This window comes from Monodon monoceros, unplaced genomic scaffold (genome assembly GCF_005190385.1).
Source record: "Monodon monoceros isolate NGI ecotype Baffin Bay Population unplaced genomic scaffold, NGI_Narwhal_1 Super_Scaffold_1, whole genome shotgun sequence".
Classification (NCBI taxonomy): domain Eukaryota; kingdom Metazoa; phylum Chordata; class Mammalia; order Artiodactyla; family Monodontidae; genus Monodon; species Monodon monoceros.
In genome coordinates this window covers 53,052,729-53,064,377 of record NW_021703765.1, presented here as the reverse complement: position 1 = coordinate 53,064,377, position 11,649 = coordinate 53,052,729, and the positions used below count along the sequence as shown (strand labels likewise).

General features: G+C 47.4%; 1 protein-coding gene across 2 annotated transcripts; it reads right to left on the bottom strand.

Annotated features, from left to right (window-relative positions):
* Positions 1 to 2,941: 2,941 nt before the first annotated feature.
* On the bottom strand, positions 2,942 to 11,157 carry TGIF1 (TGFB induced factor homeobox 1). 2 transcript variants are annotated; one of them, XM_029233812.1, is made up of 4 exons: positions 10,858 to 11,157; positions 10,422 to 10,606; positions 4,797 to 5,023; positions 2,942 to 3,990 (listed from the first exon to the last, which is right to left on the bottom strand). In XM_029233812.1, exons 2-4 carry the CDS (start codon positions 10,435 to 10,437, stop codon positions 3,415 to 3,417), a joined length of 819 nt encoding a protein of 272 aa, XP_029089645.1. In that variant the 5' UTR covers positions 10,438 to 10,606; positions 10,858 to 11,157; the 3' UTR covers positions 2,942 to 3,414. The 2 variants fall into 2 exon arrangements, with proteins under 2 accessions (XP_029089645.1, XP_029089636.1); XM_029233803.1 differs by lacking the exon at positions 10,858 to 11,157 and having other exon boundaries at positions 10,422 to 10,756.
* Between the last annotated feature and the right edge of the window lie 492 nt (positions 11,158 to 11,649).

Here is an 11,649-nt window from a genome sequence, read left to right as displayed (position 1 = left end):
ATCTTAGTTCCCCAACCAGGGATCGAAACCACACCCTCGGCAGTGAAAGCCCAGAGTCCTAACCACTGGACCGCCAGGGCATTCCCTCAGTGATCTTTGATGTTATTAAGTATTGCAAAAAGATTATGACTTGCTGAATGATGATTAGTACTCTTTATCAAATAAAGGATTTTTAAATTAAGGTATGTACATTTTTTATTGCACATTTAATAGACTACGATATAATGTAAACATAACTTCTATATGGACTGGGAACCAAAAAATTTGTGTGACTCACTTTGTGATATTCACTTCATTGTGGTGGTTTGGAACCAAACCCACAATATCTCCAATGTATGCCTGTATACATTCTCTTTTAATTTTTAAAAAAGACACATGCCTGTTTCAAACAAAAATTATAACATTATACTGTTGGATTTATCAGGTATAGCTATTATATATGAAAAACAACAAAAAAAGAAAAGAGTAAATGGAACCATACTGTTCTAAGTTTCTGTATTTTGTATGAGGTTGTATAATATTAATTCTAAGTTGACTGTGATAAATTAAAGATGTATACTGTAATCCCCTAGAACAACCATTAAAAACAATATAGGGCTTCCCTGGTGGCGCAGCGGTTGAGAGTCCACCTGCTGATGCAGGGGACACGGGTTCGTGCCCTGGTCCGGGAGGATCCCACATGCCGCGGAGTGGCTGGGCCCGTGAGCCATGGCCATTGAGCCTGCGCGTCCAGAGCCTGTGCTCCGCAACGGGAGAGGCCACAACGGTGGGAGGCCCGTGTACCGCAAAAATACAAATAAAAAAACAATATAATTTGAAAGCCAATAGAAAAATCACAACAAAATATTTAAAATATTCAACTAACCCAAAAAAAGGCAAGAAAAGAGGAACAGAGGGAGGAAAAAAATCCAAATGGTAAACTGAATCCAAACATATTAGTAGTTATATTAAATATAAACCAACTAAACACACCAAGTAAAAGGCAGAGATTGTTAGGCCAGTTAAAAAAGCACGACCCAACTACATGTTATCTTAAAGAGATGAACTTTAAATACAAATTCTTAAAGAGATGAACTTTAAATACAAATTAAGTTAGGGCTTCCCTGGTGGCACAGTGGTTAAGAATCCACCTGCCAGTGCAGGGGACACAGGTTCAAGCCTTGGTCCAGGAAGATCCCACATGCCATGGAGCAACTAAGCCTGTGCACCACAACTACTGAGCCTGCACTCTAGAGCCTGCGAGCCACAACTACTGAGCCCGCGAGCCACAACTACTGAAGCCCGCGCACCTGGAGCCCGTGCTGTGCAACGAGAAGCCACCACAGTAAGAAGCCCCAACAAAGAGTAGCCCCCACTTGCTGCAACTAGAGAAAGCCCGTGCGCAGCAATGAAGACCCAGTGCAGCCAAAAATAAATAAATAAAATTTTAAAAACACAAGTTAAAAGTAAACAAATGAGAAAAGATATTTCATGCAAATACTAAGCAAACAGTTATTTCTATTTGGCTCCAATTTGAATAAACACTTTTTTACATGTACCTTTCCAATTACATTTGTTACACACCAGTTATTTATCAACCCGGATCCATTTGGGGTGATTCTTTTTTTTTAATGTTTGGGTTTCATTTGACCCTTGACATTTATTTTTCTTTTAAATCACTCACATGACTGCTTTCTCCCCTCCCCCACCCAGTATGATTAATGAAATGTCTTATCAAGGGAAGCCTTTCAGGATTTGCTGGTCTCTCTTATCTGTACTCAAAGGATTTCGGCATTTGATCTAGCTATTAAAGCAGGTAATGATTCTTAATCCCCTTTGATTTTTCATTCTTATTTGTTTACTTTGCTCCTTTTATGTACATTACTTCCTCTTTGGTTTTGTCTATTTCTGCAACTCTGAGGTGGGGCTAGCCCACTGGAGGCTGATGAGCCCTTCAAAGCTGCCCCCCTCACAGGCTGGAGGCACCACCTTCCCCTCCCTTGTTTTTTCTTCCAACTCCTGGTTGTCCTCATCAGGTTTTCTCTTCCACTTAGAGAAGTCTTTGAGTTTAGCTCTTTCTACAGTAGGCACCTTCTAAACAGAATTTCAAAATTAGACATACTTAAGTTTGGAAGAGTTTCCCTACATTCTTTAAACAATACTAAAGCTCTAATGCTCCCTCAAACTTAGACAATTCATAGCTGGGGCAGGGCTGGAAAGAACATGACTATAATAACAAAGAAACCTCATACTAAGCATGACTACAAAGAATGGTTTTGTGGCATGTGACAAATCTGCTCAAGTGAAAGGAACACCACCAATTCCCTTCTAGCCATCCTGGCTTCATAAAGAATTGCCTATCCCAACAAACTCCACTTGTGTATGCCACCACTTTTCACAAACCGTGACCTTAGGAAAGAAACCTAATAAACTAACAGTCCCATGGGAGACAGAACCCCACTGCTTTAACCACTTTAGACAATGTTTTAAAAGATGCTTTTAAATGTAAAGGCCTTGCCTAACTGGACCACTGAACAAAAATTATTTTAGACAGTAACATGCAAGAGGCAATACTAAGAACTGCTTGGGTTGTTGTTTACTTCTGAAAACTTGAGCCATGATCAGGTGCTTTGAGATCTTCCTTTTCAACGTGGGTCATGTCTTAAAATACGCAGACTAGGTCACCAAGGGATTTAGTGGTTAGCTAAACACCAATGGAAACGATTCATTCCAACTTGCAGTTTTAAGTAAAGATTTAAGGGCCTGCTATGCCTCCTATCAAGAGTAAATTATCACACATCCTGTTTATACAGCCTGGCTTGTCCACAGTTCTTCAAAGAGCTGGTGACACCCCCCTAACTCACACTCCACCCTACCCCCAACTTCCTGCTCATTGGGGTGCTCTATTCCTACTCATTTTTAAGAAGTGCCTCCCTCAACAAAATACTCTGCATTACAGTACTTTTTAAAGAAAATACTTTATTACGTCATGAAAAAAATGCATCAACTAGATTCATACTTGTTTGAAAAAAAAATTGAAAATTTATTAATTAGACAGTATGTGGGCATCCTGTTCCACATGGGAATGAGAAGATGCTATAGGTTCTCTAAGTATTGCACAGTCTGAAAAAGACACCAACAAAAAAATGGGAGGGGAAAAAAAAAATCACATAATCTTGGGAACCACCTCACATTATGAATAATCTACCAAGAAACATTTAAAAAAGAAAACCCTTTGTTTCTACAGTAGCTTTGAGTTTATAGTTCTTGGAATGACTGTATTCCATTGACAACATCTCAGTAACAGGAAGCTTCATTTTAGCAATCCCATGTGCAAATATTAATAAAAAAATATATAAAATAATGCAATTCACCTCTTGCCATCATCCCAGCAATCATAACATTTCTGAGAACTGTTTTGCTTGAAAAAAGGGGTTAAGCCATAAGTTTTGCCTGAAGCTCCATTTCTGCAGCCCGTTTGAGTGCAACATCTACCAGAAGCTGAAATCCACTAAAATCTTGGTTGAGGTCCGGTGGAGTAGGGGGAGGAGTGTTGAAAAGACCACTCTGTGTGTGTGCACTTGGTCCAGATTTACACGTGTCCTCTGGGTACATGAGGGAGGTGTCTGTAAAGCTGCTGGCTGCCATCTGCTGTATATCTGTGTTTTGTCCCACACCAACTGACTGGCAGAGAGAGAAAGGCACATCTTTCAATGCAGTCACAGTGGTATGACAGATAACTGATGGACGAGCCAAAATGGATCCTGGGGATGATGGCTTAGGAGACAGTGGCCTCCCTAGGGCTGGGTTGGGTCCAGCTGTACAGGAGTGAAAAGGGCTCTCCTCTAGAGCCGGCATGAAGTTTTTGATGCCTGTTGCTGACTCCACAGAGCTGGCTTCAGATATCTTGGCCCCTCGGCGGGAAATTGTGAACTGATTTGGATCTTTGCCATCCTTTCTCAGCATGTCGGGGAGGAGCCTGCGCCGGGCGTTGATAAACCAGTTACAGACCTGAAATCATACGGGGATGTTTTAGACGCTTTAACACTCCGCCAACACGCCCGAGAACCTTCTTGGGGGCGCCTTGCTGCTCTCTCTCTTTGCATTAAAGGAGGCATGAAAAGGCTTATCGGGACCTACAAAGTTATTTAGAGGTATTTGAGCCCGGCCAAGAAAAGAGAGGTGCTTCCTGTCATAAACCTCCTCTTTTTTTAATACAAATCCCCTTTTTGGTCTCTCATCATCCTTAAACCTTTTCAGGAGGAAGGAAAAGAAAGGTATACATTCTCAAACACCTGAAAATGATTTTAGAGAGGGAATTTTACCTTTCAACTCTCCCCATATTAACCTGTTATCTACTGCCCCAGCATTTAAGTTAATCAACTACAGGAAAACCTTTCCTGTATGAAAAGAGCCACTCCTCCCAGTTACTGATTTTTCCCAGTTCAAATGACTATGTCAACAGACAGAACATGAATTACCTCACTGAAGTCTGAACTTGTTTAAATATCAAACCAGTTTCCTGGGCAATAGAGTAAGATTTAACCTCCTTCTTATGTTTGTTGCATAAAGGAAGGCTCTTTTAGGCATTAAAGGAAATGCTGTTTGACAGATGACTGTCAAGTGTTTCTGTTTCTCTATATAGCCAGTTATTAGCTGTTAGCACTATAAAAACTTTACAAGAAAAAGATATGCCCCCCCCTTTTTTTTGAGTGGGGAGGCACTTAATGCCTTGCTATACAGGAATGCTATAAAGCGACTTTGGGGAAAAAACCCACCACACCCCCGGGCATACAGCTGGTGTTCCTTTCCCTTACCTGTAGTGTAGAGAGGTGTGTTTGTTGGGACAGTAATGCTTTTTCTTGCTCTGAGGGGTAGGCATTGTATCGGTGTTCATACAGCCAATCGCGGAGAATCTGAACGGATTCCTTGGGCAGGTTGCCCCTCCGCCTTCTCTTGCCTGAGCCAGCAGAAGAGGAGAGGTCCAGGGGGCTGTCCATGCTGTCATCATCCTCGGTCTCACTGCCAGACGCGGCAACAACACCTAGAGAGGACAGAGGCCAGCCGTCAGCCACTGTTATCAGCAAAGCTCACCTCTTTTGACCACTCAGCACAACTGTGTTTTCTCAACTCTTGAGAGGCAAACAAGCGAAGAACGGGTGTTTTCCGTCCTGAAACACCAGAGCTCATAGGAAATCTCAAGAGTAATTCGACTAGCAGCATATTCTAGATTCCCAGCCCACCGGCAGATTCCCTTTCGTACCCATTTTCCTATAGGATTCAACATCTCACATTCCTTTTCAATGATGCTCAGAAATGTCTAATCCAGCAAGTGAGACAAAGCTGCACCTAAAGCGAATAGCTTGCCACGTGTGAAACAGGAAAGGTGTCATAAGCAGACGGGATGTGTCTGACAACCTTCTCCGTGAGGTCATTGCTAACTAGGAAAAACAATCCAACTAATATACCTTTGAAACACTGTTCTTCCTCCCTCTTCCACTGAAGGTTTTGAAATAAAAAGGAAGATTTTTTCCACTGATATAAGCCAAGAAAATTACACTTGTAACCCAGTTAGTAGTCTAAAGATAAAATGCATGGCAGATTTTTCTGCCAATTCCTTTTCTTTTCCTTTTCATTGCTACCTCCATTTATTCAAAACTAGACACCTACTTTTAATGGACAGTACTAGTCACTTTTTACTAAATGCAAACAACCACTGAAGTTTTCAGTTTCACTGCATAAAAATATTCTTCTATTTTTAGTACTTAATGTAAGAGGTCAAAAGATGCCTAGTAGTGAATAAACTTTAAAACTTCCATAAATTTCAACTGCCAGTTTAATCGGAACCCAGGATACTACATATCAATAAGCAGAGATCAGCTTTAAATCGTTACATGACAAAGAAAACTGAATATGCAACCCCCAGAGGAAACTCTCTTTTGTTTACAAGCGCTTTAATCCTACCAGAAATTTTTAAAAAGTCACACCCATAGAGAATATTTAAATCACACATAGACTGGGTTCTACAAAAATTCAGACTTGGCCCTTTTAGACATTTAAAGATAATTTTGAACTTTAACCCTTCCCCGTTTCAAATCTACAAAAGGCTACTCTGACTAAAGACGTATATTCTCATTTTTGAAGACAATTTAGAATTTTTAAAACATAAATAAATTACAAACTATAGTATTCTTGAAAAACCAGTATTTCTATATAAAGGAAATTAAAGTAGCATGACATTTAAAGGTAGGCACTCTTTGTTGACACAAGCTCAAGTGGTTTTCCTTGATAGGAAATAAAAACAGAATATTCCTCAGAGTGATAAACCATTCAATGTATCTTAAAGGAACTTTTCCCAAACCCCATCCTTTCAAAGCATTTTAACACAATGAAACTCAAAAAGCTACTCATTCCAAGATTTGCTGCTGAGCTAGCTCATCAGTTAATTGAGTCTAACTCTTCTTGGTGACACATTTTCAGTTTTGGACTGCAGGGGGCAGAAGGTGCTGGAGGGAGTGTCCGCAAAAAAGGCAGAACCTTCCAAAGACAAAGTAAAGCAAGTTCTAACAAAAGAGTAGGATGATCTTGCAAATTCACTTTGGCTCAAGGCTTAATTAACAAACAGCCATCAGTAAAAGGCCCAGCAATCCTAAATTTTAACGGCAGCTGCGTATCTGATGTTTTTCAACCCAGATTTCATTAAACTGCTTAAAAAGAAAGAAAAAAAAGGAGGCACATTTAAAACTGAAAGTGCTTTCACTGTTGAGAAGATGAGAAACTTTTAAAACCTGTGTTGAAACTTGGGTGAAGAACTATTAAAAAACCTTAAGAAATTATAAAGGTTCCTGTTTTACATTTGCTCTGATAAAGAAATCTTAACTTTTAAAAACGTGTCAAGTAACTGAATGACTAAAGCAAATGTGAATAAAGCAATTTGTTTAAACTCTTCAAAAAGTCTGAAAAGTCAGAACTTCTCTAGGCTATTAACCCCACCTCCCCTTTTTAACGTTTTAGAAACAGTGTTAAAGTCTGCTCACTGAACAGTGAATTCCCAACTGTAAATTGACAATCACAAATAGTTTGAAACAAACAAAAAACCCCTAAAGCCTGTCCTTTGATCTGCTCACTTAGTTTGACAAGAAGCCTGATCTTTCAAAACAGGCTAGTGACACAAAAGCAGGTTTCAGTTAAGCAACACCAAACTGCAGCGACTTTACTCTGTTCTCAGTTCATTTAAATAAAAGAGCGGCCAGGCCTCCGGACCTCTTAACAAATATTTCCAATATGTGCACAAAAGCTGACGGAACAGGAAGTTAAGACTTCAATTCCTTGGCTGTGCCAGCTGATATTTCACTACAGCAAACCACGTTTGCTGCTGTCAGGACTGTTTTCATTAAAACTCTCCCTCCGGATTGTGGCTCAACTTGGAAAAACAAAGACTTTTCCAAGTTACTCATTTCCTATTGTAACAGAACTTTGGAACACTTTCCCGGTTACGACTTGTTTCCAAACGTTTTACTCTGCTCACACTTTAAAAAATGTGGTGGTCGGGGGCGAAGGGGCGGTGCGGGGGGATCACAAGCCTCTTTTACTCCATCCACATACAAGGAAATTTGTTTAGAAAGCCACAAGATGCTCTATGAATCCCACAGCCCTAAAAAGCATTTTTTTTTCCTGAGTAGTAACAGGGGGAGGGGCAGAGCCCGGGGTGGGGGCAGAGAGACAATGGTTGTGAAGTTGGACTCTTAAAAAAAAAAATCTGGAAGAGACTAGAAAAGGATCTGGGAAAAAAAAAAATCTGGAAGAGACTAGAAAAGGATCTGGGAATAACAATAACCGAAGGCAACGCTTAAGGGTAAAAATAGGAAAAAGCAAACCTAACCTAACAGGTTTCCTGATCAGAACATCTCAGGAGAAGCGACGGGAAACGTACTTAACCCCCCAGGCACTAAATCCAAGGAGCGCTAGGATGAACCCAGCCGCAGAAGTTTGAAGCAAGAATCCCACATCGTCAGAAACCGGGAGCAAAGAGACTTAGGGGGTTTTCCTCAACGAATCTCCTTGCTTGTTTGAAAATCTGTTGGGGAGATCTTTTGGGCATTCTCAGTTTTCTAAGACGAGACACTATTGTCACAAAGCAGTCTTACCAAATCCCCGGCTCCGCGATTGAGTTTTTAAGTGCTTTTGTTTTCAACAAAACTTGAAAAGATTTTCACTGACTTTTATAAAACGGACAGTCCAACTCGGCGAGCCAGATCTCTTCCGGAGCCCTAGCGGAGGCCACTGGGCGCGGGGCCCCCAGGTGGCTGGAGGCCGGGGCGGGGTCGGGCAGGACCTAGAGGGACTCGCCGAGGGAGGAGCCCGGCCCCGCCGGCCCGGGAGCTTTTGTTCCGCCAACTCCTCGGCCCCCGCTGAAGTCGCCCCTCCGACCGCACGAGTGAGAGCAAACCCAGGCCTTGGAGTTTCAGATTACAAGAAGAAACTGAAAACGGGGCCGTGAATCTCAACCTCCTCAGGGGCCTGCCCACCCGCAGAGGATTTGCCAGGAAAACCTAAAAAGGGAAAGAAACCCGGGCAACCTCGGCAGTCTCAGCTCCCCCGCAAGGGCTCCGAACCAGTCGCGAAGTTTCCCCTCCAACACGTCACCTTTCATTGTTTCCGTGAGTCGGCGCGGTAGCAGTACCTCGCGCCCCGGGGCAGCGCGCCCCGAAGATTCCCCAGGGACCGGCGGGTTCCTGCCCCGTCCCCTGGCTGGGGTGGGGGGAGGGCGCCGAGAGAGGGGTGCCGGGAAGGACGGGGGGCACCGGCACAATAGCGGAGAGGGGGGAACCCCAGAGCCTTACGGGTGGTCGGGGAGGATCATCACAGCCTTCCCCGCCAGAGCCCGAACAATGGGGGGAGCCCGCCCCGGCGCAAGCCCAGCTCTGCTCTGCTCTCGGATCACAAGACGCACCCGTCAAAAACAACCCAACTTGTCCCAGTCAGTTCACCAGGAGGGAGAGAACGCCTCCCAGGGACGATCTGGACCTGTCACCCTTCCACGAGTTGACCTGGTCTCCCTGGGCGCCCCCGGGCGCTCCCCGCGCGCCTTTTCTCGCCGAGCCCAGTTAAACGTCCAAACCTCTGAGCCCCCGCTCTCGTCCTTCAGGGTCCCCGGGGAGAGGACGCGCGGGGAGTTAGTTCCACTACAACTACCAAGGCCCCGGGGTGGACGTTTAGTTTGACTCCCGCCCGCAAAGCGGGAGGTGGGGAGCTCCGCGTGTTTCAAAGGCACCAGCCCAGGATCAAACGAACGGAAATCCAAGGTGAAAATGTGGCCGAGGAACCCTCTCGGCTCCGAGGCTGCCCCACTCTAACGGGAGTCTGTTCTAACCGTATTCGCTCGACGAGTCTGAAAGAATGTGGAGCTGGAGAAACTCTGGCCGCAGCTGGGCATGCGCAGTAGTCACCCCTCCCCCCACCCCGCCCGCGCTGGCTTCCCCGAGCGATTAACTTCTGTTTTGAACCACTGGACATAAATCACAACAGAAAAGCCAACTCCGGCCCACGACGGAACATTCGGGGGTACCTCCCTGCTAGGGACTGAAAAGTTAACTTCAAAAGGGAGTTAAAATTCTTTGACCTTTCGTGGGGGTGTCTTTTTTTCCCCTTTTTCTTTCTGTGTATTTTGTTTTTAAACCAGACTGACGGCAAGTTTTAGCTATAAAGCTTCCAGAACGCTTCGTGGAAACAATGACAGACTCACTCTTTGCATGTCACACTTGAACTCATTCTGACTGCACGCCGCTTGCCCGCAGTCCTAACTCTTCCTCTTGCCCCAGATACATCGTGGGAAAACTTGTAGAGGCTGGGAATTCTGAAGTCTAGCTTTCCAAAGGGACCGACACCCGGGGGCGACCTGGGGTCCAGAGTCGCCTTCCTCTGATGGTGTAAACGCCCCATCCCTGGAGAAGACGTGCCCGGCCCAGCCGGGAGTGAGCGGGGACCCAGGAGCCCAACTCTGAGACAAAGGCGCCGCGGCTCCGCCGGCCGGGCCCCCCAGGGTCCCAACAGGGAAAAGCGGGGCAGGGATGCCCCCGACCCGGACCCCACTCCCCCGCCCGCGAGAAAGAGCAAGAAGCCACGCGGCGAGCGTGGGGTGTCTGCGGAGACAATGAAACTTGGAGGCGCACAAACAAGGCGGCGAGCGTGTTTCTTGACAACGTGCCAGCAGCGTGGAGAGGCCCGTCTCCCCACAACAGCCCCTCGGTGTTGTGTCTAAGAAGGAAACAACAACTGCCATTTCAGACTCAGCCTCAACAAAGAGAACGGCCGCCGCTCGGGCCTGCGAGCCCCGGGGCGGAAAAGTCCACCAAGTCATTCTCGCCCCGAACCCAGCGCCGCCCCTCGAGCACGTTTCCCTGGGACTCGCGTCCACGGCGCGCGCAGCCCGCGAGCCTTACCTTTCTTGCTTTTCATTCTGGAGCTCCCCTTCCAGCGCGAGGCGACGCTGGGGTCTCCAGGGGCTAGGAGCGAGGGCGAAGGGGCCGAGCGATTGTCCTCCTTCCCGGCCGACTCTCCCGTAACTTGTAGGACGCGCTCCAGCCGTTATTGCTAAACAAGGCGCTCGGATCCCAGGCTCCCGCTCCTTGGGTGGAATTCAAGTGACACTTGGGCTTCCTCCGGCCGGAATCTTCTGGCAGCCGGCCGGGGGCTCCCCCTCGCCCAACTCGCTCCCCCCCCCACTCCGCTCCTTTGTTCCCCGCTCCTGCTCGGCGCACCTCGGCGCTGTCAGAGTGAGCGAGACGAGGAGGGAAGGTACAGGAGGTCCTGCCTCCGCCCCCAGCCGCCCGCCCCGTCCCCCGCCCGCCCCGCCGCTCCTCCGCCCCTCCCCCGCACCTTCCAGCCGCGGAGGACGGCACCGAGCGCCGCGGCCGCGCCGCCTCACCCCGCGTCCCCGGGCCGCTGTCACCCGTCCCTCGTGGGGGCGGCCGAGCCCAGAAACGCGATCGCTGCTCCCCACTGCGCGCACGTCGCCTGCATCCCCGGCTCGGCGGCGGCGACACCAGCCGAGCGCCCCGAGTTTCTACTTTAGGCCTTTCTTCCCGGGCCTGGCGAGGGTGCCTTTGGTTAGGAAATTGCAACAGATGGAAAAGAGGCTGTCTCCTCCTCCCCCTCCTCCACCCCAGGGAAGAAAAGGCTCCCCTTTCGTTTTTGACAGCTGCCCCAACTCCACCGTCCCCGCTCTGGCAGCAGGAGAAGACAGCGGCTGCTGGTTCAAGGGGCGGGGCTCCGTAGGAAAAGTATTCGGGACAAGAACCAACTTCTTCCAGAATGCGCGGCTGCCATTGACACGCGGGCGCGGCGCGGCGCGGCGCACCCTTCTCCTCCGGGGGCTCTTCCTCCACAGCAACAGTGGGGGGCGGGGGGGGAGGATGAGGCACAGACACTCCGGGTGAAAGTCTGTTCCCCCCGGCTAAAGCTGCGAGTTCCGGACTGGATTGCAAGGCAGTTTCGAAATCTAACATGTTGCGGACAGACACTTGTCATGCTCACATGCTCTTTAAAAGTCTCTGCCCGGGGACGGCCCGGACGCGCGCCCGCCCCGCCTAGACTCGGCCTGACATCCGCACCCCCGGACCCGGGCAGCTGTGCCGCCTTTATGGGAAGGGGGCTACCACCCCCGGGGGC

Bases quoted from the DNA above. Each gene is read 5' to 3' on its own strand.
- TGIF1 (XM_029233812.1), bottom strand. The intron at 3,991-4,796 runs GTAAGGGAAAGG...GTATGATTTCAG, and splicing joins CACACCTCTCTACACTACAG to GTCTGTAACTGGTTTATCAA.